General features: G+C 47.5%; 1 protein-coding gene across 13 annotated transcripts in view; it reads left to right on the forward strand.

Moving 5' to 3' along the window:
• Positions 1-26616, forward strand: part of DCTN1 (dynactin subunit 1) — a 91505-nt gene that overhangs the window by 37539 nt on the left and 27350 nt on the right. For 5 of the 13 annotated variants that reach the window (XM_062574841.1, XM_062574843.1, XM_062574849.1 and 2 more), the window contains 3 exons: positions 16511-16528; positions 21808-21828; positions 26026-26214. In XM_062574841.1, the coding sequence (XP_062430825.1) occupies positions 16511-16528; positions 21808-21828; positions 26026-26214 (228 nt within the window). Of the gene's footprint in view, positions 1-3677; positions 3699-16498; positions 16529-21807; positions 21829-26025; positions 26215-26616 lie in introns of those variants that run through there. The other 8 variants (XM_062574848.1, XM_062574850.1, XM_062574851.1 and 5 more) reach the window with 5 other exon arrangements.

Here is a 26616-nt window from a genome sequence, read left to right on the forward strand (position 1 = left end):
ACCAACGTACTCTAGGTGCCCCTGCTTGAGCAGAGGGTTGGACTAGATGATCTCTAGAGGTCCCTTCCAACCTCAACCATTCCGTGATATTGTGAAAAGGTATTGCACTCAAAAGGATTAAGGAATGCGAGATTAAATATCTAATGGTACCTTCTGGTAATAAGCACAACGCACTTTCTGCACATCTACTGTTTTACCAAGAATTTGGTGCTGGCCATTGTTGGAAGCAAAATATTTTGGTAGATGGAGCAGTGTCCTGCTCTAGGCTGGAGATGCTGTGCTTGTGACGTGCTGCTCTGCTGGGGGGGGGGGGCACTCTGGCTAGCATTTTCTGGAATGAACAGCTAGAGTTCAAAGTTTACATTCTGCTACTTTTTAAATACTATCACTAGTGTGATAGACTCCCAACAGTATTTTGAGCGATGCGTCAGAGAGCAATCAGGATACGCAGATTTGTCCTTTGCCTTCCGTTTTAGAAAACGGCTTTGAAGAAGAGATGTTTGTCCACATTGGTTACACAGCTTTTCCCAGGAACTGCTACAGCTGCCAGACAGGAACATGGAAATTAGGTGCTGGAGAAGTGCTTTGAGCTACAGTGTAGGGTTTTAACAGAAATAGATAACTTTACCCTATTGAACATCTGGCTCACAAGCTAGTTGCCTGTCAAATCTGAGATCCACGGATTGGGTTCAGGTTAGTCCTTTGTGGTATATGCTGACAACATGTATCTTCCCTCTTTCTGTATGTGGCAAATCTGATCAAACACTTAGTGACTTGGCTTGACGCCAACCTAATAACACACTGGTTAAAGGAGCAAAAGCAAATGCTGGTTCTTGAGAGACTGCATACATCTCCAAGAGGAAGCGAGCATGCTCCTTCCAGAGATGTTGCAGGGATGCTAGGCAACAAATACCTGAGATTAAGATTTTACCCCCTGCAAAGCCTGAGCTTTAGGATAAGCATCCTCCAGCATCATGTCTTGCCTGACCTCTTAAATGGTGTTGCAGTTGTTCGTGAAAGTGATAGTGAAATTGTTGAGGTCCAAGCCCTGAGAGTCCTGGGAGGTTAGTGTGAGTTACTCCGGTCAGAATCCTGTCTCGTGGTGGGCAAGCCCTTCTGTTTGCTACCTCTGCAGGCTTTGACATGGGAGGTGCTGGGGAAGAAGAGTTGTAGCATTAACTAAAGCTGAGCGATCATGAGTAGAGAACTTTATAGCAATGAGTGACAGCAACCTGTCCCTTGCCAAGAAGGGCTAGCTACTGCCCCTCGAAAACTGGCAGAGCTCCGGAGACCCTGGTGCCTCAGAGCTCTGCGGTAGGTTGGAGTCCTCTCTGTTTTTCTTTTGCTTATCCGTGTGTGTGCAGGCTTGACTAAGTTGTGACACTTGTGAGAACTGATATTTTCTGAGAACAAAACCTTTGCCATGCAGTGTTTTGGGTGTTTTCTGTCTTGAATGTGCACTTAACGTTGCAAAAGATATGTTTTCTGAGGTACCGTAGGATATTCTCTGAAACTAGAGAATTAGCCATGAGCTTTTGATTTCCTTCCACACCAGATGTTTCCGACTGCCTCCTGTTTAGAACGAGTCCGGCGGGAGGCTCTGGGCCCCGCTCCGTCGCAGTGCGGCAGCGCGGCTCTCGGGAAGCTGCTGCTCGCTGCCGCACTGCTTGTGTTCTGGGCGTAAATCCCTACGAAACAGGAACATCGCTGTTAAGCCACAGCCCTTGGCCTCGTGCATCGCTCGCTTGTGTTCCCACCTCTGTGCACTGGGGTAGGGAGTCGAGTCCAGGTGGGGCCTTTATGGAGCTCTGAGACACCAGGACTTTCCGGCTCTGCGTCTCCCGAGCCCTTCAAGACAGGGAACTTTCTGAGGACAAAACCGCAGCGTATTGTTAATTTATACCTGGGGTTAGCCCAGCAGCACACTGCGTTTGGTCAGATCACCGTTACGGTGCTTTGAGGAGTACGTTTGTGTCCTGGCTTGTGATGTTATCTAAGCGAGTCTTTGGACGGCGCCTGGAGAAAACGGGAGAAGCCAGAGTTGGCTCTGGCAGGACGCGAGCTGGCTGCAGAGGGTGTTCGGCAGCGAGGCGGGCCTGCGCAGCGGGGGAGCCCCTTCGTGCCAGGAGCAGGACAACGATAAAACATTAGCACGAGGAGTTACTAAACCTGAACTCGAGTCGCTTGCTCTTCAAGGGTTGCTTCGCGCCCTGTTTACGCCAGTCCCACGAAGCGCAGGAGTGGAAGGTCAGCCCCGGCCGCGGGAGAGCGGTTGCTGCTCTGCTTACGGCTGCCTGTGCCCCTCCAGCCCTGCCCGGCTGTGAGTGGTCCTGGGCAGGGGGCAGCTCTGCCCCCGCGCCCGCAGCTCCCGCGCGCCGCCGTCGGCACCATCCGCGCCGGGGCAGGGCTGGTGCTGCTCAGCCCCAGCAAGCTGCAATCGCCGGAGGGGCCCGAGACCCTCCGGGAGCCGCGGCCCCTCGCCGGGCGCCCCGCGGGAGCAGGGTGCACCCGGGAGCTGTGGGTGCCCTGGGTGCCGGGCTCCAGCCGCGGGCTGACCGTGGCTTTGCCAGCAGATGTCAGTGCAGGCCGGGGAAACGCCGCGGCCAGCAGCGCTGCTGTCCCCTGCTCGGACCGCGCGCGGCCCCGAAACCCAGCGTTTCCTAGGTGTGTGCCCCCAGCCCGCTCCAGGTCTTTCGTCCCTGAGGTTTCCCCCTCTTCCTTTCTTCATTTACGGTCTGGGAGATGCTGCCATCGAAAGCATGATGCTCCGCATTTGCAGATTTTATCTGAGAAGCTGTTAAACCCACTCTGTCAAACAATTGTGCTTGTGGCACTGTGAATTTTGATAGAAAAGACCTTCTCTGCCCTCTGCAGAGGGGACCCTGTAAGAACGGAGGGAAATTGGAACAGATTTCCTGCACACTTGGGATCAAATATATCTCTTTCCAACGTGATGATATAAACTTTCAGCAGCCAGGAGAAGTCCTCCGGGGGGAAGCAGCCTGTGCAGGGCTTTGCCTTTGTGTACCCAAGAGCTGCATTTTGAAAGTGAAGTGTTCTTACTATCAGGTGTAGCAGTCTGTTACCTGAGGCACATTTGCTAGTTTTACTCACTCTTGATAGCTGGAAAAGTGTTAACAGAAAATGTGGGAAGAAATGGATGGATACAGTGACTTCTTCCCTTCACAGTGCCTTACCCAAGACAGGGTCAGCGTGGGAGGTGGGCAGGATCTGTGAAAGCTGATTTGGGATGGAGCTAGTTCCCTGGGATTCCAGGTTTCAGTCAGCTAAGTAGGTTGGTTAACTCTTCTTTTCAAATGCTAATGACAACCATTAAGTGAAATCATTCTCCCTCCAAAATCAAAAGATCTCCATGCTGGAAGAATAGCATTGGATTAACCACAGTGGGAGTAAAGCTAGTACATCATAGGGTTGAAAATAAGCTCCCTTGTCTGCTCTCCTCTGTTAAGCCATTTTACGCTCGTTTAATTTTGCCTGAATGTATTTTCCTCTCTGACTGTACTTACTTTACTGCAGCCCAATGACTTTGCTGATTTTTAGAGCTATTCATGAAAGAGTACGTTTCTCAGTGTTGTCTGAACTGATAACAGTTTTATCATCATTGTCTATATGATGCAAGCTCTAATTTTCTAACCTTTTATTCCCTCTTCATGCAGCGTGGAGTGAAACCTAAAAAGGTGGTGAATTTTTTTTTTGGCAATTAATCTGTATGTTGCAGAGTCTCCTGGCCGCATGAAATGCCTTCCAGTGCATCCCAGTCCATTCAGTCATTGCTGCTGTGCCCTCATAGTACGGTTGCATGTTTGCTCATTGCATGTGTTCCCCTTCTCCAGCCCCCAGCCTGACCCAGCTTACTCAAAGGATGCGAGGTAAATGCAGTAAAAACAACTGCTTCTGAGCTGGACGGGGAAAGGGTTTACATCAGTATGTCTCTGCCCCGGCACTGCTCCATGGAGGTGCAGAGGCTCAGAAGCCAAGGTTTTTTTGCTTTATGTACACTTCTGAGAGTTTTCTGCTGTTCCAGTTGACCACAGTCAAGCTTTCACGCCAGCGTTTGGTGCCGCTTGTGGAATGTGCCCATGTCTCTCGGCGTGTGTATGGGAAGTTTTTACAGCAGCTTTGTTTAAATCTCGAGCACCAAAGAGACGGCACAGGAATCGCTGCCTCCACACGAATGCTTGACTGACTCTTCAGCTTGGCTTTCACCTTCTTTTGCCTTCTCTTTCCTTTAACTACCTTTTTAATACCATGTGCATTCCCCTACATATGGGTTTTGTAAGTACCAGCTAAATGCTAAGTAAGTGGAAAATTTTTGCTGTGGGAAGTATGTGGGAAATATGACCTATGTTCCTTCACACTTACTATCTTAACTTGAAACATTTTAAATTGTATAGATTTGTCTTGGTAAGGGGTATACTCTTACTAGGCCACTGTGTAGCCCTTGTTTGATCAATATATAGCAGTTTTCTTAAAGATACAAGGTAGTGTTACATTATGAGTTTTCTCATGAGCAGTTTTAGTTTAGCATTGAGCACTGGTAAAACAGGGAGTAACTGCAGTAAAAGAACAAAATCAAGGGTTTGGAAATATATACAGTACTGCTAAGAAAGATGCTTTGGTGTCTTGGAGACAAGTCACTGTTGCATGTATGCAATAGTTGCCTTCTCCCTAGATTACTGCTTCACATGTTTCCTTCAGGTAACATCAGGAAGAAAGGTAAAAACACCCCGCAGCTAGCTTGTTCATAATTAATATATTATCAAAGCAAATAATTATATGACCTTTTATCAAAATGAACTAAACCTATGTAGGTCTTAGCAAAGAATGATAGTTTCTTACTGACTGTTTGGGAATATTATTTTGACGTGGAAATCCTGTTTCCCCCCTTTCTCCCTGCCCCCCCTCAAAAAAAAAAAAAAAAAAAAAAAAAAAAAAAAAAAAAAAAAAAAAAAAAAAAAACAAATCTGGCCACTCAGATACTAGGAATAGGCACAATACCAGCACTAAAAAGAAAATGAGACAGTACCTGCTTAGTCCTCTCTATCCAAGATGCCAGTTAGTGGTATCTGCGACGGATCTTTCATTTCCAGCCTTTTCCATTTTGATTTTTGTGTGGAGAGATAATCCAAAGAACAGCATTTGTGCTTCCTCAGAAAGCCCACAGGTGAGGAGCAGTGAAGAGATTGAATGAAAAGCTGTGTGTTCCATTTAAAATTTGATCTGCAGAGACACCCTAGAAGGATGACTGGGAACAAATACTGCTGGAGTATTTTTCTCTTCTGACCTCTTCTACAACCTCTCTCTAGTCTGAAGTCTCTGCCTGCATCTGATACTTGACTTGTGTGCATGCATTTTTGCCCTGCATTTTTCACTCCTGCTGCATATTATTCTTGCTGTTTTGCATGCAACTCTTACAAGAGCCATGAAAAAGATGGATGTAAGAATGTTGATGGGAAGAACTTCTGTTTTTGAATGTTTTAGTGTTTCTTTTTTCCCCTTCCCTTTACAGGCTCCCATTCATTATGATTTCCAGGGGGTTAGGTTGATTGCAGGTCATGGTACATATGCTACCATCTGTTCAGAGCTTTAGTTGCCTATTGCTTTTAAAAGAAGTGCTCGTATGGTAATAGCTGTCCAGAGGACCTGTATCACAAAAGAATATTCCTGACTAGTGTTGCGTGGAGATGAAGCTCAGACAGGTACGTCATAGCTTTTCTCAGAATGACAGTCTTGTGCCACAGATTTTTCGATGTCACCTCAGAATTCAGTTTTTCAGATGGAAGCCTTTAATAAGCCTGCCAGCTCTCCACCTTCCTCCTCTACAACTCTTGACATTGTACAAGTATGTGAAAATTGCGATCCAGTTGATATGATCACAAAATAACTAACATTATTAGCATGTAAATCCTTATTCATGAGATTAAGGTAGCTTTTTGCATGTTAAATATAGACTTTAATCGGGTTAAAAGCTGCTTCCTCTTGCTGCTTTTCTTGTGCCAGATGGTCCTTGTCCTCTGAGCTGTTGTGCCCCTCTCTGTTTCGTGCTTTTTGCCTTGGTTTCGTTACTGCCTTTGAATTTCTCCTGGCCCGCTGGCCCTGCCACTCAGCAAGAGCAGTGGCATAGGTGGCCCCTCGCCCTTGCAGCCGTGCCTGCTCCGTGGCCTTTGGTGGCTGGTGGCATGGGCTGCACTGTCGGCCCTGGCAGGCAGCCCGTCGGGGCTCCCGACCGTCGTGGGTGGTTTTGTACAGCTGCTGCTGGCGAGATCCCCGTTGTTTCGTCTCTGGGGCCGAGAGAAGCTGGCAGGTTCTGATCATTATCTGCGAAGCTGCATAGTAGCACAAGGGCGTATGGTATCGGGGCTCTCCCCCTGCGCATCCATCCTGCATATCCTCCTCAGCTTCTCTTTAAGGGTACCCATGGCAGGGCGGGTGTGGTGGCCCAGGCTGTGCCCCTCGGGCACAAGCGAAGAGTGAGGGAATTTCTGGTTCGTCTCAGACGGGTATAGCAGCCCCTGCTTGGGGCTGTAGTGCTGAAACTGCTTTTACACTGGATGAAGAAGAATAGCAGATACTATCGTAGCAGTGAGGGAGGGCTTCTTTCCTAAAATTTGGAGTGAAATTACAGTTCTGTGCTCCTTCATCTCTTCAGCACCTCCTGGTTCTGTCTGACTGTGCAGAATGTCTTTGGTCTTGCTGAGAAATCTGGGATTATATTCTGTCGTTGCAGTGGCACCTTTCCGTGGAACAGTGGCACTTGGTCTGTTTTCCAAGGCCGTTATATAAAAAAGCTTCCTGGGTAGGTTCAGAGCAGAGATTAGGAAATAGTTTGTCACACGATGGGTAGTGAAGCTGCGGAACTCCTGCCACGGGATCTTGGGGGTGGTAAGTATTTTAAGGGATGCAAAGAAAGGCTGGATGTACTCTTTGAAGAGAAACCTATGTAGTGTGAAACCTCTGTAGTATGAAACACATAGCAATGCACAGAAATTACAGTTGACCCAGGAAGTACTTGAAATACAAGTGTTTGACGCCAAGGGAGAGTAGTTAGAGTAAAAATTTACTTTTGTTTTTCTTCCCTAGACATCTTGCTCTGGCCTTTGGTTTAGTATAGCGTGGCCGCTGTGTTCCTGGGGAAAGCTTCCAGCTTCAGCCCCGGGTGCAGCGGTGCCGTTGGCTCTGGCTGGTGCTGCAGGCCCTCTGCCAGGGTGGAGTGGCTGCTCATTTGCACAGGGACTGGCAGCGCAGCCTCAGGATGCCAGCAGCTGTGGCTTAGTGGGGTTGGAGGTAGGAATCTGGAAGCCTTTTAGCTGATCGTGTTGATGGGGTTATGGTCAGGAGCTAGCTGTGTCTTCTGCCCAGAAGACCCTGCTGAATGCCTTGTTTCACAGCTTCCTCCACCATGAGCTCTGCCTTACTTATGGGGATGTCAGGGGTAGGAGGTCAGAGTCTGAACACACTTCTGCCTTATCTTGCTGCCTGAGTCCTGGGAATTGTCTGTGTGTTTTACTTGGTCTGGTCTTCCCTTGACTCTGTCTTATGTAGCTGTGCCAGCTGCATGGCTTGGCCTCTGCTGTCCAGTACCAGTACTGTCCAGTACTGACTGGCACTGTTCAGACACTTGTTTCCAGAGGTCTTGGAAAACTTCAGCTGGAACTGAAGCCTGCCACACACTTTTCTGGCTAGAACAGGGAGCTGCTCGAAGGTAAAACGGGCTCATCGATGAGGTCCCTGTTGTGCCCCGCAGTTCTTGCGGGGCAGAGCCTTTGAAATGCAGGTAGGCAAGCTGAACGACACGGTTTGTCTGGAGGCCCTGTTGATAAGCGGAGTGTGGAGAAACCCAAATTAGTTAAAATAGGGAGATATTTCTCAAAATATCATAGATTGGAGACTGATCAGTCCCATAGCCAGTTTGTTGATGGTGTTTGTAGGAAGCTGGAAGTGTGAATGGAGGCAAGAGCCTTTACGGAGTGGGAACATCCATTCGATGCTGTCCCCCGTAAGCCTGATCTCTACGAAGATGACGATAACTTTCAAAGATTCTGAATGAAGGGTCTCTTACCACAGTTCACTTGTCCTGTAACAGCGTAAGCTTAAAGCTGAGTTGATGCCTGGCTTTTTCTAACAGGTTGGCTGTGTCCCAAATTCACTAACATTCCCGTTCCTTTTGTCATCCAGCTGGCATTCAGTGTGCTGGAGCTGATTTTTAAGTGTTTTGTGTTGATCCTAAGAATAACAGATCTGTAACAAGTGTGGCTTCTTCATCTCCCCCTCGGTTGTGCAGCTGATCTTGTTTTGTCCCTCTCTTGTCCTCTTGTTTATCACTGTGTCGGTTCTTAAGCTTCTTTCTAGAGCTGTATGTTCAGCGCTAGTGTCTCCATTTGTGGAGCAGATGGCCTCTTTCAGCTTGATGAGGGCATGGGACTATCTGATTCCAGATGGTTTCTTTTTAAAGAAAAGGGGCCAACCCAAGCTCTATTAATCCTTTAAAGGAAAGAGTAATCCAATTATCTCATAAAACGTGCCTCACATAACTGCAGAAAACATGTCTTACAAAAGGGTCAAAATGAACCCGGGCACTAATTTTTACATGGCTTTTATTTCTCTTGGCCAGCTGGCAGATTGTAATGGCAGTTCCTGTAAGGCGCACGCGTGGTACTTGCGGCGAGGTCTGTGTTGCAGAATGGTGGCTGCTCCCCTGTTAATCAGGGGAAAGGCCAGCGAGCCCACTGAGTTGCAGCAGGGCAGCGTCTGGTGCCACAAGCTGATCGTGCCCTATATATGAGCCGAAGTTACCTCTGGCACCGTCATGAGCTGTTCTTGTTCCTGAGCTGAGATAAGCTTTAGCAAGCTCATCTGTGTTGGTCTTAAAGAGTACCTTCTTTCTTTAAGTCAAGTACACTTTCTTGTATATCACTGAACTTTTTTAAAGGACAAGGCTAAAGCATCTGTTAAAATATTTCATGAACCATCGAGCTTGCAGAATTCTTTAGCTATGTGAAGGCCTCAGGAGAGTTACCCAATCACATAATACCTTAGGACTTGCACCAGTCTAACTACAGCGAATTCTAAATCCCTAAAGCGTATGTTAAAATAAAACATCTGGTTTTTTTTCAGTTATAAAACTGTATTTTTCTCATCTACTCCTTCTGCTTAACAGTGCAGCTTTAGAAGGTGTGACCAGTTTCTTGTTGATACCTGTAGGATCTTTGCAGAAAAAATGCATATATTCCAGTTTCAGAAAATTTAAGATTTGGGCTAGGAGAGGTGTTGGTTCATTAGAACAGCTACTGCATCACCCTGTGTACTGTAATATCCTTAATTCTCTTAACTGAATATTAAATCTGCATAAGCTTTCATGTGACTCCTTGAGCAATATATATAGAACTTTGTTCACTAAGGGGCTTACAGTCACGAATCAAGGTTGCTTTTGTCTGAGAAAATTTATATCTAGATGGGTCTTTTCCTTGAAGAATTTGGGTAACAGTTGATTGAAATTGCAGAATGGAGGAAAGCCTCTGTCCTCTAGGCCAGTGCAGGAGCATGGTAAAGGACTGATATAAAGAGATACTCTGCTGGAACTATTAATGCCATCAGATAACTTTAAAGCCACCTCTGCACATAAAATTAGCTCTTGATGCAGACTTTACTGTGGCATACTCAGTCTCTGTGCTTATTCATTAACCTCTGCTATTAGCGCTTTTAAAAATGCTATTTGAAAACCTCTCTACTGCTAACACCAGTAGCTCATCTGTGCCCACTGGAAGACCTGTTGTGAGGGAGGGATGCTGGTGGGATCCTGGATTTTAGCTCTTGAGGATGAACAGATTTGTTTACAGGTTATTGCCGCCCACAGGAGTCGTAGCCAGTTAGGAGGAACCAAAAAGTAGTTAGGTTTGGATAATAGATGTGCCTTGTCCTGAGAGTTGTTTCTGTGGAAATGGCACCATCTAATTTGGCAGTTCCATCCTTCATGGACTAATTGGCTGACTGATCCAAAATAAGCTCTTTCTGGTAGCCCTGATGTATCATCAAAGTGGAGGAGGAAGGAGGTCACTAGTGATGGGGCAAGCGAGCAAGCCTGGTATGGACTGATTGGGAGTGTAACTTGGCCTCCAGCTTCTTTGTTGTTGGGGATGTGTGACCAAAATTAGCAGACTAATCAGCCCAGGCAGAGAAGGGTTCAGAAAGCTGATGAAGTTCCCCAAACTTCAGGGCTCTGAGCGTCTTTGAGGAGAATTAAACCTGATAATGAGCAGATCCTTGCACAAGGCTATCACTCGCACAATGGTTTGCCGCACTACAGTATACTCGGCAACTTCAGGTTTGGCAGCTGCAAGCTAGGGATGGAGATGAGAGTGAAGAACCAAGTGCAAGCCAAGAGAGAGGTGACTGTGTAGCCCACGTGAGAGCGGAGAGCTTGAGATGAATGCTTTCTGCTTCAGTGCCCCAAATTTGTGAGTCTGTCATTTCCTCAGACTGTCAACAGCAGGAAAAGCTGCTTGGCACGGTGAGATAGAAAGGCACCACTGGAATTCAGAATTTGCTGTGGTTAGGCTGGTGCGAGTCCTAAGGTGTTATGTGATTGGGTAACTCTCCTGAGGCCTTGACATAGCTAAAGTATTCTGCAGGTTCGATGGTTCATGAAATATTTGTTGGTTTTTCTAATGTGGGCTGTGATCAAAGTCCTGTTGAGTTCTGCGGTTCAGAAGGACAGGTCCAGTTCGGCTCTGTATTCAGCTCACATTTGGGGAAGGGAGAGTCGGGGGGGCAGCACTCGTGTGCGTAAGCTCTTGGGTCCGCCTGGAGGCAGACGGGAGTGGGGGAGTCCACGTTGCCCTTTGCTGCGAATGTCTTTTGGGAGCAGAGCTGTGCTGCAGAACGGCTCTGTGTGTGCATAGAAGGCATAACATGCCTTTGAATCCCTCTGGGGACACCTCATCAATTCTGCAGCAGCAATTTCCTTTGAGGTTACTCGGTGCAGCCTGCCATTTTCCTTTGAATAACAGAAAATTGCTATTTGCCTGAAAAGGAAAGTTTTTAATCTAGGCTTGTGAGAAAGTTATGCATTCCAAGTTAGCCTAGTTTTTACAGTAGTACTATCTGGATAAATACAATTTTATTCTTACTCAACTTTCTACAAATAGGAGCAACTTCTTGTTTGCTTGTGCAGATGCAGAATATTCCCGTCCTGCTAACCTGAGAGAAAGTATGCTTAGTTCTTCTCTGGACATGCATTGGACTTTCGCTCCTCAGAATGATGGATGAGGTTCCTCACCATCAAAGGGTTCTCGCCTCTAAGACACTGCTAGTAAGCTCTGCGGCTGGGGCCGCAACCTGAGGATACTCCACTGATGCATCTATTCCTTCCTGGCTTTCGGTCACCTATTATTTGAAACAGGCAGAAATACCTTAATTCTCTTCCTCACACTGGATATGGTACGTGGCTCTGCTGTCAGTACTGTACCTGTAGTGGTACAGTGTGAAGTGCTGTAGTTCCCTGTAGCACTGCAATGGCTTTAACTCATGCAATTACTTCTCTTGGTTAACTGTAGAAATCTGGTCTTTTGTCTCAGTGCTTGAGCTCTTGAGAGCTTTCTTTTTGATTCTTTCCTGATCTGCATATTTAGCTGACTTTTGACTCATTAGAATATTTTCTGACTTGCTTTAATAAATTATTGTGGGAGCAGAGACACTTTCTTGCAAAAAAACCCATTGTTTTTCACTCATCATATACAGAAGGTATTACAGGCCAGTATTTCCATAGCAAGAGGTGACTCCATGCTGGAGGCGCCAGTCTTCTGCAGTTTAACTACTCTGTTTAATTTTTTCTTTTTTTTTAGTGCATTAGGAATTCTCCGAGGTTGATGTAGCCATGTGTGTTGGCCAAGAGCATCCTTTGTATAATGTGATTTCTACAATGCATCTAGAATATAGTTGTTATACTTTTTTGCAACAGAATATGCTTTGCAAGATTTGCAAATATTTGATGTGCACGTAAAACTGTGGAAGGTGCCTTTTGTCCCTGTTCCGGGGAAAAAGCACAAGTCTTTATGTGGATACTGTTGCCTTCTCTCCTGGTTCCCCTAGGAGAGCCTGATGTCTGAGATAGCAGTGATTGAGGTAAGTGTGCCTCAACGTGTATGGATTTGCTGTTGCCAGGATCTTGAGTGAATGCTGGATAGTTTTTTGACTATGTTCTGCAGCAGAAGGGGTTGGGAGGTTAGTCTCCTGACTGTTTCTTCAGCATTTCCAAGAGATACCTAAATACCAAAGGCATAGCCCAACCTTAAATCTGTGCTCCTCACTGGCGTGAGAGTGGTGCTGCCTAAAGGAGAAATGCTAAGAAGGATGCTTCCAGATTTGCCAGAAGTCCAAAACTTTTGACACTGGTGGTTTTACTGAGGAGATACTGTCTTAAATGGTCAGAGGCTGGTGAAAGCCTGCCTATGCTTTTATTGGCAGGGAGATAAAAGTAACCTGCACGTAAACCAAAACTTATATTTGCTCACTTCAGATCTACCAGTTTAGCTATTCACCCTTCTCAAGGTGCTTTGCAACAGCAACAGAAACGGAGAAGGATCCTCACCTCCAGCCCAGCTTTGTGTCATCTGCATGGGGCTTCTCAAATCATTCCTTGCTGCATGCTTCACAGTGCTGAAGTTCTGACTTGCTCATCAGTAAGGTTGGATAAGTAGTCTAGTGGATGCTCTGGCAGCCTGCCAGGAGGCAGATGGCCACATCTAAATTGCACAAAGCAGAGGATAGAAGCCTTCATCCTGGATAAAAGAGTGACCCATGGAAGCAATGGACCAGGCATGTTATAAAAGATCTTGACTTAAAAATACGGGTAATTTGGATCCCAGAGCCAGTAGTTCTAAAGGGTCTGATTTCCAGGTCATAGATCAAGAATGAGTGCATCACTGAAGATACCAGTGATCTTAACTGCTACTGGAGAAAAGGTTTGAAATAGTAAATGACACACACACAAATATATATGTATGTATATATATACACACATGTATGTATGTGTATATATATATATATCATGTATATATATGTGTGTGTGTATATATAAAAAATGTGTGCACACATGAATATATATTATATACATTTTATATTTAAATATAAGAATACATTTAATATATACAGATAGGGACTGCCTTGTCCTGTGATGGAAGGAACAAAGCAAGAGTGAATCGGGCCTCAGCTTAGAAGTCCTAGGTTGGACCGGAAGGCGTTTTGGTTACAGGGAGTTTTCCCCCTTTCTTTCAGCTTGGTAAAATCTAGCAAGGAAAACGCTTTCACCCTGATTAATAGGAGTGGCCTTCAGCAATCTGCCTCGTCAGCCCCAAAGACGTTAGGACTGTACTACGGGATTTGAGGGTTTTGGTGTGCAGCTCATCGCCAGCTAGCACTGATCAGTTTTAATATGTAACAGAATCCATACTCTGCTATCCTTTTTAGACCGTTAATCAGAGTATGTAATGTGAACTCAGTGCACTACTCAGTGCTTTTAAGTTACCCCAAGGACTTTGGATTAGGTCAGATAATAAAATGAGAATGTGGGCTGAATGGTGTCTGATTCAGCTTTTGGCTGTGTACTTTGTGCGGTGCCATTGCAAACAGTCTCCTTTGCCGGTCTTCAAGGCATTATGGAGCAGCAGTGCCTGTGCTATTTTGGGCAAGCGTGATAGTCAGCTCTGCCTTTTATTTTTTAATTAATTATTTATTTATTTTGTAAGCTGCTGTGAAATCTTTGCAGAGTTTAACTGCAAAGTCCACACTAGCCTGTATTTCTGTAACACAGTTGCAGATCACCTGCTGTGATACTGCTGGACCCTGGAAGGGTATATTTTCAGAAGCATAGCCATGGAGTTTGGATGTGCTGTTTTTACTGACTTTAAATAGTTCTCAGAGAGAAAATGCTTTAAGTATTATTAGTGCATCAGACAATAAAAACCTGATATGTATGTTTTGGATGTGAGACTTGCAGGGTAGGAAATACTAAATGTGTACTTAACTAATGAATTTTGAATTCTGGAGTGTCAGATGGGACTTTTAAGATATTTCTGATTCCTGAACTTTGGCCACCAGGAAAAGGTGGAAGAATCGAGGGGGAGCTTTGATTTACTCAACCCCTCTCGGCCCACACTCCTCCAAACCCCCGTAGATAGACCTTCGTGCCCCAAGGTTCGCTCTCGACTGTCAGGTTGCTTCGTGGGAAGGCTGTGGTTGGGGCACGCAGACCCCGTCTCCTGCAGGTCCTCTCATAAAGGTGCCGGACTCTGTCCTGAAGCCGAGGTGTCTGCTCCCGGTGACTGCTACTGGCTGGCTGTCGCAGAACTGCACTGATGTTAAGAACATTTCTAATTCCCAGCTTAATTGCTAATGGCCAGTTACTATCCGCTCTTCCTATGCCTGTGCTTCCCCTTTGTTGGGATCTGCCCTCGGATGTAACCACAAAGCCACCGAATCTCCACTCGGCCCTTAGTCTGCCGAAGCCACCCAAGTGAGTGCTGGACGTGCTCTTATGGAGTTGTCCTGGTGGCCTCCCTCAGCATCATGGCACCACAGGGCTGAGAGGAACTGCAGAAGGGCTTGTCTGTCCCCGGGGACTGGCGCAAGGTTAAACAAACCCATGGGGTTGCCCTGCGTGCAGGTGAAAGGAGCTACAGATTTCCCGTTCCTCACGCAGATATTGCTGGAGTGGGAACAGCACCACTTTCCTCTGGTGCCGGAGGTGTCTGCTGGGACACCGGTGGGAGCCGCGGGGGGTTCGTGTCCGTGTTTCTTTGGGCAGAAGGGCTGGATGCCGCTGCGATGTGGGGGCCTGGGAGAGGACGTGTCCAGCCGCTCCCCTGCTGCCAGTCCAGCACGGATGGTGGTGTCAAACATATTCTGGTGCCTGGGACATGTTTACAGTCATCTTAGGAGTGATAGTTTCCTTTTTTATTGCTTTTTCATCAACTCCAACTTCTCTTTCCCAAATGCTACTTTGTGGTCTGGAACTTCCATCTTTTTTTCTCTGGGAGAAATGATGTTAACTGGCCCTGCAAGGGGGTGGCTTTTTCGTTGTTAAGAGACTTCTGAGAGAGTCTCATAAAAATGCAGATTTTGATTTCAGAAAATACTTTTTTAAAGTGCTTTCAACTTTCAAAAACTCAGTCCAGAGTGGCAAGGTACCTTGGACAGAGTTCATTTTCCTAATGTAGGTTGTGCAGCCATCAAAAACTACTGCAGATAACGGCTCTCGCAGCTGGATGCGAGCTACGCGTGGCATGGTAAGCTGAGAGGGACGTGCCTCAGGTCTCCAGGGAGTTCTAACCTGGTGGTGGAAGCGGCCTTTAGGGATGCTCTTTTTAAGAGATTTCAAGCATTGTGCCAAGCAGCCACTCCATTTGCAGATGTTTGCGTAGACACCTGCTACTTGAGAAGGATGGGTACCAGTATGGGCAGCTCCTGGTCACGGCGAGCTTCTGTCCTTCATTGTTCCCTAGTTTTGAGGTACTGGAAAATAATAGAATCATCATGTAGATTGTCAGTATGAGATGGTCCGTGCACACACGTATGTGCAATTATATAGTACAAATCTACGGAATGAGAGATACGTGTATGTTTAAAAAAATCTGAAGGCGTGGGGTTTCCGGTGTGTGGTGGGATTGGGACATGGAGGCTCGGGAAGGAGGATGGAGTTTGTGATAAATTTTCCTAGTTGCTTTGACGCTTTAAACTCGAGGTTTGCGGCGCTGGCGGAGGGTTGCCTTTCTCATCAAGGCGTAGCGCGCTCGGCAGACTTAGCCCGGGAGCGGACATCATCCTGGGGAGCTCGGGTTTGGCTTTGGCAGCCCCAGAAGCGGCCGCGTGGCCGAAGCGTCTCCGGGGGTGCCGGAGCCGTTGCGGGTGCCGAAGGCGGCGACCCGGCGAACGTCAGCCGGGCGACGTCCCCCGGCCCCGGGAGCGAGCCGGCGCGGCGGTGGGCGAGGGGGCCGGTGGGGCTCGGTGCGCGCCTGGATCCGCCGCTCGCCGCGGGGATGGAGAAGCCTCCGCTCGTCCCGGCCGAGGGCGTTGCTATGCTACGGAGGAGCTCCTCGCCGGTCCCCGGAGCGCCGCCGGGTCCGGCGCCCGCTCCGCCGGCGCGCCGGGAGGGAGGGCGAAGCCCGTGCGCGGTGATGTAATGAGGAGCCGGGGCGGTGGTTGGCGACGCCGGCGGAGAGCGGCGCAGCGGCCCGCGGCTCCGGCGGCGGGGATGGGCCCCGGCCGGCGGCGGCCCCCGCGATCGGCGCCGTGCCGGGTGACCGGCTCCGCGGAGAGCGGCTAGAGCAGAGCCGCAGCCGTCTGCAGCGCGCCGGGCGGCCGGCGCTGCCGAACGCGGCGGAGGGCTGCGCCGCCGGGGCCGGCCCTGCTAACAGCCTCTCTCTGCCTCCCTGTTCTCTCTCCCTCTCTGTCCTCGTCTGTCTGCTCGTCTGTCTGCTCGGCGATGATGAGGCAGGCCCCGGCAACGCGGAAGGTACCGTCTGCTGCTCTGTCCCCACCGCCCTTTCCGATGCTGCTGCTGAACCTGCCTTGCTTTGCTCTTTTCCCTTTTCGTATGTTAATGCTGCCGAGCTTTAATTCCGAGTTTGACTCGGTTTCAGGTGTCTGCGGACAGCCAGGGTGGGGAGGAGGTTGCTTAATGCCGTTGATTTCTAGCCTTTCCTTGCAAGTTTTGCTGAAGCCGTTTTTCCGTTTCAGCCGGCCGCCGGATGTTTGCGTTGCATGCAGCGTCTCTGCAGCTCGCCCCGGGTGCGGGCTCGGGGCTCACCGCCGCGTCGGGTCCCCGCGCCTGCTCGATGGAAGTTGCATGTTAATGGCAGCCTCCCCCTTACCCGCTTCAGCAGTGCGAGCTTATGCAGTTTGCGTTTTGCCTGCCTTTGAAATTTCCAAACGGCTATCGCACGCGGATCTGCTGTCGAGCTCACGTTTTCTGTAGGTTACAGCATGGGCTCTGATCTGTGCTCGTGTAGTGTCCTGTATGTTTATTTTTAGCATAACCAGGTTATTACTGTTCGGCTTAAAGAGAAATCCTGAAAATTTTTGCCTGATCTCAGAGAATTGAAAATAAAAATAACCAAAGGCACAAAAGCACAACTTTGACCATGCTGCAGTAGCTAGAAGACTTTGTAGCATTATGTTACAGTAGATGCACATGATTTATGTATGTGGTTTCTTAAGCTGACCAAATATAGTGAAATACTTGGTTATATGTGATTACTTAAAAAGCTTCTGTTTAATCCACTTCCAAATTAAAAGTTTTGCAAATGCTAATTTTCTGCCTCCAGCAGAAAGGTGGAGCTCTGACGGGTCTGCGAGCCAGCCTGGGTGCACATCGGTTTCTGCTGATGATAGGCTTTACAATAGGCCAGCCTCCATTTCTTTCAAGGAATTTTATAAATCTGACATCACTTGATTTAATCTTGATTTTCCTGTTGTCATTGCTTTTCCTTGCATATGCTTTCTTTGTATGTGATTACTGCTGCAAGAAAGTTCATGCACAAGGTGTTATCACTTCTTTAAAACATATTGTGAAATTTCTTCTGAATATATCCAGGAATAATGCACATGGTATGCTTACCAGAAAAAAAAAAAAGGAAAAAAAAAAAAAAAAAAAAAAAAGAAAGGGAGCTTGTAATTTTGTAGATGTAAGCTGTGCAGGTAGTAACATTGTTAATGCCAACAGGTTTTGTTTGACTGAGCATCCTCTGGAGAAGGCTCAATTCTTTTGAAAGACTGAGCTCTCTAATTGTAACTGGAATCAGGTCCTAGCTCCCAGGGATTAACCGTCTTGAACTACAGCATTTGCCTAGTTAATGCACATATCTTCAGCAGCTGCAGGCTCCTATCGGGAGGAGATGCAGGCTGGGCCTGTTCATTCTCTGCTGGAGGTTCTCACATAAGCGGTGTGGGAAATCTTTGTAGAAACAATTGCTAAACAATGTAGCCTGAGAATGACTTTCCCTCTTCTGATTTAGAAACCTTCAAACTTGGTCCAAAGAAGAATTTAGCGATACAGTACCAATCCTACGTGGTATAAAATGAAGTTAATACAAGTGTGCTTGTCTTGTGTGTAAAGGTCCACTACATACGTGACAGTGCCAATGTTTAATGCTGTCAGCTCAGTCTGTATCGAGGCTTTTCCACTAAGGTGCAACCACGTTTGGTGGGAACATCAGGACCTGTGAACTGTAGCTTCGTATTAGAGATAGGCAATGCCAGCTCTTTCTGCCAGCCATGCAGCAGCGGGAGGTAGGCAGAAGGTGTTTTGCCAGATTGCTTACTGCTAGAAGTGAAGTTTTTATATGAGTGAGTCTATTTTGAGCCTCAGACACTCTACTTGCTATTGAGTGTGGGTCCTTTGGAAGGAACAAAGGTTACATAATATTATCAAATATTTATGCAGCAGCATTATGGAGAACCGTTCAGAACCACCAAATAATAAAATATTCATGGCCATAATTGGCTGATGCAGAGCATTCTGGGATCCAGAAGGTCCCAAAGTTTTATATTAAGCTACTGCCTATATAATCAGTCTGTTCTGAAGCCTTGTAAAAGTTTAAGTCTCTGATCCCGGCTCTAGAGCAGAGGTTCCTAGATGACTTCCTAGAGTGAACTGCTTCATCAGCAGAGTCCCACTGCCTCTCTCGCACAGGCTATCTCCCCAGCCAGCCGAATGTCCTTGCTACCTGGTGCACTTGATTGCTCAGGAGGTGGGTGCTGAGAAAAAGTATTTAACATACCCTATCTCTTTAATGGTCTTAATGGCTAGAAATGAGGAGAGATGGGCATCTCAGTCTAGCCAGCTTTCTGGGAGCCAGTTACATATGGCTTAAAGACCACAGCTGGTGAATTGCTGCTCAGAAGTTAGCCCCCTGCCTTTCCCTGGGGAGACATAATGGTTTATTCCAAGTGGCCTTTACATTCAGATCCCCAAGGCTCCAGAGCACCTTCTCAGTTTCCTCCAGGGAGAGGAGCACTTATGCGTTTTATAACACTTTCATTAGGAGAAATGAGGCATGTTGTACAGACAGACAGATGGAGAGAAGGACGGCTGAAAGAGCAGGGAGCCTGGTGGCCTTCAGGCCCTTCCAGAGATCAGCAGACTGTTCTCTTGACCTTCCCTCACCAATGAGCCATTCACCCAGTGAATCTCAGAGCTGTCACTTTAGCTTTTTATAATCTTTATACAGTATTGCGTGGATTGGGACCAAAAAATGACCTTCCACATCATGCTAGACCTTAATGACAGAGGAGGTGTGTAACCAGGATTAATCTCGCCTGCCTGTCTCTGTCATTTGACGTGGACAGCTTTTAGTGAATGTTACCAAGAGATTTCCCTTTCTATTATTGACGTGTTTTGAGTTAGGGAAGACGTTAGCTTCTTGCCCACCCTTCATAGATCAGAAGCTCTTAGTCAAGGGCTGTTTGATATGAGGTGAGAAAGGTTCAGTAATTGCTTGTTGACTATTTCTCTTGACATCCATCTGCTGGAATGGGCAGCACTAAGCTATATTTCAAATGCAGAAGATTGGTTGCTAATTTAAAATGTTCTAGCCCTTGGTTACTAATGTTTGCCAAGCACCAAGGGCACTCTGTCAGTGCTTGCCTGTGAGCCAACAAACCCATGCAGCTGGCGTTTCCATCGCTGCTGTGGTGCTTTTGGTGCTAAACACTTCATAATAGGACAGCAGGAACCACGTTGGAAGCACTGTTCTCTGACAATAGGGACTTTGTTGAGTTCCTCTTTTACATGCTGTATTGGGAGTCACATGTTTGGCGAGGAGTCAAAGCATCTTAACACGCATGGCTTGCTAAGTCCTCGAAGGAGGGGATTTTTTCGGTGTTTTTCAGATATTCGGAGTGTCACTTGATCTTTTTTTAGAAGAACTTTTGAAAGATGCTGAAGTACTTTGGAAGAGCTTACACTACTGCTCCTAAATCAGCATTGCATTTATCTGAGGATTTTAAGCTTTTACTATTTTTATTATACTTTCCTGGCTAATATTTTGTAAGGCAGAAGTAGTTCTGGAAGACGTAAATCTTTCACTCGGTGTTGAAATGGGCCTCCTATTGAGCTCAGTCTTTTAAAAATGTTGGAAGTGAGCAAAACAGGATTTAGCTTAAATAAGAGTAGATCACAGCTATTTTGAAGTGACAATCTGTCAAAATTTTAAAAGAAAAATAGCTGTAAGATCTGTGTTGGCCATTTAATCAAGGCCCTGTGTGCAAATGCCACCACTGCTTGTGATACATTAGCAGAGCACTGGTTTGTAAACAGTAGTGCTTTCTGTACTGCTGGTTCTGAGATGCAGCTGAAAGAGAAGCTGTCTGCTGGGTGCAATACTGCATTGGTCTGGGGCTGGTCTGCCTCTGAGATGTTTGCTAATGGGCTTTGTATGATCAAATGTCCTGTTCATGACAGCTTCCTTGGATCGTATCATATGACAGCATTTTTATTGATCTCTTCTGTTCTTGATTACTTTAAACTGTGGAGCTGTGGTTACGTTAAGTTGTGTTTAATAGAATAAAATACAGTGGTCCTGCAACGATCCTGTCTAGACTGCTAGAACTGCAGCCCCTGCAAGTGGTTCCCTTCGCCTGGGTTCATGAGCTTCCAGTGCCAGTGGGAGCCTGGCGCCCTTCGGGCTCTCTCCGCAGGCTGGCAGAGGAGTGCTTCCGAGTTCAATTTATCTGTTACAATATCAGTTATGGCTGGAATATCTGTTAATGAGAACTTTGTCCCACGGAATGTTTAACCTCGCAGCAAAGATATGTTGAGATGTGTGGTGTGACCTCCCCACCTGGTGGCATGAGATCACTAAGTTGACGACAGTTGTTTTATTGCTATGTTGCTTGTGCAAACGGTGGGTGTGTTTTGGGGGGAATCCTGCCTCAAAGTCTCTGGATGTATTTGTTCTAGAAACAAAAAGAAAATGTGTTTGAGAAGAAGCTTCACAAGATGCTCCCTTGTGAGTTTTGTGACTAATGAAATGGAGCCTGGGGAGTCCAGTGTCTCTGTGGGCAGCTGTTTTGGTGATGCTCCAGTTCCTTTAAGGGAGAGAAAAAAAAAAGAAAAAAAAAAGGAGGGAAAAAAAAAAAAAAAAAAAGATGAGGGGGAGGTGGGGGGCAGAAGACAATCTCATCCTTCAATGACCCCTCTAAGAAAAGTGTGTTGAATTAAACACAGCTTTTTGTTAGCAGAACCTTGTGAACCCTGACCAGCGCTGCAGTAACGTAGCTGGGGGTTTCCAGGCTGACCCAGGTAGCCCAGATTTTGCCTTTGAAGCTCAAAGATCTCTTACGAAGTAAATGGAGCATCTGCCCCCGGGGTGTCCGCGGGGCTGGGCTCCCTGCGGCAGATGCAGGCAAGCAGCCTTGCTCCTGGCGGAAGAGCTCAGGCTGCAGACAGCTTTGTGGTCCTGGCCCTGTGCTAGAGGGGGGGGAGATGGGCTAGAGCAGTGCCAGCGCTCCTGGGCCTAAGCAAGGAAACCTGCGTGGGGGCTGGGCTGCTGCAAGGCTCTGCCTGCCTTGGAGCTCGGCTAGCAGGGCATCACCTGGAGCTGTCCTGGGAGCACGGGTTAATGAGCATGTACACCTGATGCCATGCACACTAATTGCGGTGATGTCTTTTGTTTCCTTTACCTTGTTCTCTGCTGCATCTGCTGCTGTGCTGCTGCGGTCTGTATCTCTGCTCCTGTCTTTCCCTGTATGAATGTTTCTCCTCCTCTGCCTTCTACTCCTGTTGCCCTCCAGACCACCACCCGGCGGCCCAAGGTGAGAACCAGCAGCTGTGATCAGTGGGCACTGATCATCTGATTTTTTCGTTTTTTTTGATATGAACTAATTGAGTGCTAATCCCAAAGTGCATTTTCTGTTCTCTTCCCGTCTCTTCATGTGGAATCTGAAGGAGTTCACAGGATTGATGTGTTCCTCTAGAATGTGTCTAAATCACTGGTGAGAATCTACTTGGGCAAAATGTAAATATAAAATTTTATGCTCTTAGCTGGAGCTCGTCTTACAGAGCAGAATATGAAAGAGGTGTAATGCCAAGTCCGTCTGGCTAGCAGAACACTCCTCCTGGTGTCCCTCTGTTAATGGCATTACTTGCTTCTCACCAGCTGCTGACTGCTTTCTTATATGGGATACTTCTCAGCAGAGACTTGAAATCTCAAGTCTCAATCTGTTGGAGGAGAGAGGTAAGAGTTAAGAGATATCATTTAGGATTGTACTCATTCCAGGGGTTTGATTCTTTCATGGTCTGAGGTCTGTCCCTAGCAAGTAGGACTTTCCTTGCAAAGGAGGGCATGCTTTGAAGAAAACAAAGGAGAGAGATAAATCATCTAAAATCTCTATAATAGACTAGTTATGTTTTGTAAATGGTGAATAATTTTTCCTCTTTTACGGAGCGGTACGCTGCAGAGAGGGCTTTATTTTCACTGGCCTGAACTCCAACCAGGGCAGCGATTGATTTATTCTGTCCCAAGGCAACTGGGATTCCAGCTGCCAGGCACCCAGCTTTGCTTTGTGGAAAATCTCTTTTGCTGTCATTTTGGCATTGTCAGGCCAGAGCCCAGTCTGAGTTAGAGCCTCGTGGCGGGGACAGGGGGAAGTGGCAGAATGTGCGAACATAGTCTGCGACATAAGGAGGAGAATTCGCCACTTGTTCTCTCACTGCCCTTAGTGCTCTGATGGTAGGTAGAAATTTCCTTAAAATGTCTCCTGCTGAAATGCTTGAGACATGGTGTGGGTTTTGCTGTGGGTCCGTATGACTCGTCTGGCTGTGAGCAGTGAGGCAGAGAAGTGAGTTAAGTTACACAGCCTTGCTCGCTGGTGTGGATTTGGAGCCAAAGTTTGCAGTTCCACTTGGAGCGTTGCCCCTTGCAGGGCCAGCCCCAGCCCCAGCGCGCTCTCGGCTGGTCGTGGGTCCTTGCTCCTTCCATTGCCTCTGTGTGAGGGATGTTCTTGTCTTCCCTTCAGCCTGTGCTGGGGATGAGGAGTGCGTGTCCTAGCTGACGTTACTCTGCTCCTTTGAGCTTACATATGCACTCAGCAGGAAGCTGGGAGGAGTCGAAGGCATCCCTGCACGTGTGCTGGGATCGAGGCTGCTGTCCATATTGAGTAGCCAGTCTGGCACTCTGCAGGGATGAGGGCCTCTCTCCAGCCATTGCGTCCTATTTTGGTAGGGCTCACAAATGTGTTCACGACAGAGATGGTCAGCTGGCAGGTCTCTTTCCCTGGGCTTGACCTTCCTGCGTTACTGGGAGTGGATTTTCAGTAGGAACCATTAATGCAGTTTGCCCGGTAGCCATGCAGAGGCTCTAGGAGATGCTGGAGCACGCTGCGCTCGTCCCTTCCAGAAAAAGGAAGAGATGGCCTCAATCGCTGTTCGGTATGCCGGTGTCCTTGAGCAGGAATCCCCTGGGACTTGTGTCAGCAAGGTGGCACCTGCCCCTCTGAACGGGGCTTGCGGTTCAGCTGGCCATGGGCACTGCACGTCCTCCAGGCCTTCCTTGACCTGGCTGCCAAGGGCAAGTAGCGGGTGGTTATCAGAGGGCTCTCCAGACGTTTCTAACGTTTCAGATGTGGTGCGTGGTGAAACTATGCCAGGTATGTCCCCTGGTGATGCTGCTCTGTTCCCGCAGAAGCTGAACGCTCACTCTGTAAGGATTTTTCAGTCCCTAAAGCAGTAAGAACAAGAACTTCTGTGTTTCGAGTGGCGTGCTACTTGGGGATGGTGCCGTGGAGACTGTTCCCAGGCAGGGGCTTGCACGCTGCCTAGGAGAGTTGCTGATCTCACTTCAGGGAGAAGGCTCTTACACTTTAGGTCAGTTTTTTCTAAAACGTGTCTAGGACTCAGCAGAAGGTCTGTGTCTACAGCGGGGCAAGTGATCGTCTGATTTCCGTGTGCCGAGCCGTGCTAGCCTCTGCAATGCACCAAGAAGCCAGGCTTGAGGAATAAAATAGAGAGTCAGGAAATTAATTTGCACAGCGTTAGAGTCCGCAGAGACGGATGCTTCAGAGATTCAGCTCAGTGAAGGGCTGATCGGGAGAACAGCCGAGGTTCAGATGAACCTGGTACTTTCCTTTAGACATCAGGTTCCTTTGGTCTTGTTGCTTCTGGCTGGCAGCAGATAACTGCTTTGTAAGCGCTGATGAGCACATCTCTGCCAAGGGTTGGGTCCCTTGTTTTATGTTAGCAGCTGTCAAAATAAGCATAGCGTTCCTTTATTACTTGGGGTGGCCTTTTGGGGAATTCCATGCCAAAAGAACAAGTGCTTCAGCAATTCATTTGAAAGAAAGGCTACAAACTCTTGTATCATAAAATCTGGAAACAAATTGCCATATAGTAAAAGGGACAGTTTGTTTCTGAGAAAGAGGAATCAAATTTGTAATGGTATACAGGAAAAAACAAGACTGAAATGAGAAAATATACAGGCTAAAATTAACAAGTATCTAGCCATTTCCTAAATTTTCCACAGATTACATAGAATAATAATTAACAAAAAGTATACAAGTTTTTGTCCTCTGTTGACTAGTTCCAGAAGGCCTTAGTCTTGCCTGTCTTAATTCCTTGTATTTTTTAATGTCTCGAGCAGAAGTCTGGATGACTTCACAAATTTTATGGGCTTAGAGCCATTCTGTTTGTCTTCACAGCTGTAAAGTTTTGTACTTTCAAGCTCCATTGATTTTTTTTTTCCCCCTGGACTCTGATGAACTGTTTTGCTACTGTTTTATTTTCTCCTTCTGTTCCCCTAAAACTCAGCACTTTGTCCCCACAACTGAGTAATTGCAAACAGAGCATGAAGACTCGGGAGCCTTCCAAGCTCTCCTGAGCTTCAGCCTGCCGCTGCCCGCAGTGTGTCCCCCAAAAGCCACTGGTGCACGTGCGTTGGCAGCGCACGCACAGCAGCGCCTGAATTCGGGTGCATGGCAAGCGTAGCTCCTCCAAGTGCAGAAACAGCAAGGATGTCTACTGGTCCTGTCCATGTGGAAGATGGACAGCGGTAAAGCCCTTCCGGCTCTTGTCTTTGTGTGCTCTTAGATCTTGCTGTCTCATCCTCTGGAGCTGGGCCACTGAAACCTCCGAGCACGCGTTTGCACTCTGTGGACGCTGCAGAAGGACCCTAGTTAGTCCTGTCCTTGATGCAGCCTCGTGCACCCCCTTGGCAGGCAAAGCCTGGCAGCACTGCGCTCGTGGTCTGCGACTTCAGGAAGGGAGCTGGGCTCACCAGGAAGAGCAAGGGGATTGATCTGTAACCACAGCAGCACTGTGGATGCGATAGCACATGTGGCGCAGTCTGCGGGGAGAGGCAGTCTGTTATCCTCCCCATTACTGTAAAAGGAGGAAATGGGCAGCTTCTGCTTCTGTTTCAGGTCTGAAGAAGAGCTTGTGTGCTACAAATCAATTGTTCTAGGGAAAGGTAAAATTTTATCTGAATTCTGGCCAAGCCAGACTCCTTCCAGAGCAGCATAAAATCCACAGAGTTCACATTGCTGGAAGGCCTTTAGAGGACTGTTTTGTCCTCTGCAAAGCTCAGTAGAATGTGGGCATAGATAAATGCTCAGCTTAGCCACACTGTTCTGCTTGATGTCACCGCTCTCTCTTTGGTGAAACACAGCCCTTCCTGTCTTCTGGGCGAGTTGTTCCTGGCTGCAGTCCCCTCTTACGGGTAGTGCCCCTGGTTAGTGTGTTCAGTTCAAATTCCCACTCTCAGTCCAGCAGGTAGATTCAAATTCCATATGTGAGAGAGCCTGAGGCACCTCTGAAATTTTGCTCCCTGGATTTTATCTGTGATAGAAATGTGAGTCTCTGATAGCAGTTGTCAGTGGACAAAAATTGTGGTAAAAACAAGACAGAGGACCAAAGTGATCTCAAAGAGAGAGTGCGGGGGGGATGGACCAGTGTGGGCAGCTTCATGTGCCTCAAAACATGCCCATCTAACTTCTTTCCTTGAATGTATTGTTTTGCAGCCCACCCGGACCACCAATTCTGCGGCGTCCAGCGGTACGGCTGGGCCCTCCGGCTCAGCCTCGGCCTCCGGCGGGGAGATGAGCAGCAGTGAACCCAGCACACCTGCTCAGACGCCGCTGGTGGCCCCAGTTATTCCAACTCCCTCCCTGGCCTCTCCGGTGGCACCTCCAGTTCCATCACCCACAAAGGTGAGCTGTTGCTGTAGGTTCTTGCAAGTATGGAAGGTAGTGAACTCCCAAGTAAAGAAGGAAAGGAAACGTGCCACAAACATCGAAAGGAGATGTATGAGGAAAAGGGGAGCAAGGCAAGGAGTCCACTGCCGGGTCCCAGTGGTGGTTGCTCCACAGCGCTGGGGTGGCTGCCCCAGAAGGGTGTTCTTTATTTGGGTACCACAGGCTGAAGGAAAACAGAGCAGAGCAACCAAATGACTGGGGGCTTGAAAGTGGAAGGCAGATAATCTTGTCAGGGATAAATATAAGGGTCAAAACAGCAAACATGCAAAGATGCTTCAGATGCTAAGAATGCCGTAGCTTAACTCCATACCTGATGCATGTTTTGCCTTCCCAGGTCCCCATGAGACCAGTTTCGCA

This window comes from Rhea pennata, chromosome 4 (genome assembly GCF_028389875.1).
Source record: "Rhea pennata isolate bPtePen1 chromosome 4, bPtePen1.pri, whole genome shotgun sequence".
NCBI lineage: Eukaryota > Metazoa > Chordata > Aves > Rheiformes > Rheidae > Rhea > Rhea pennata.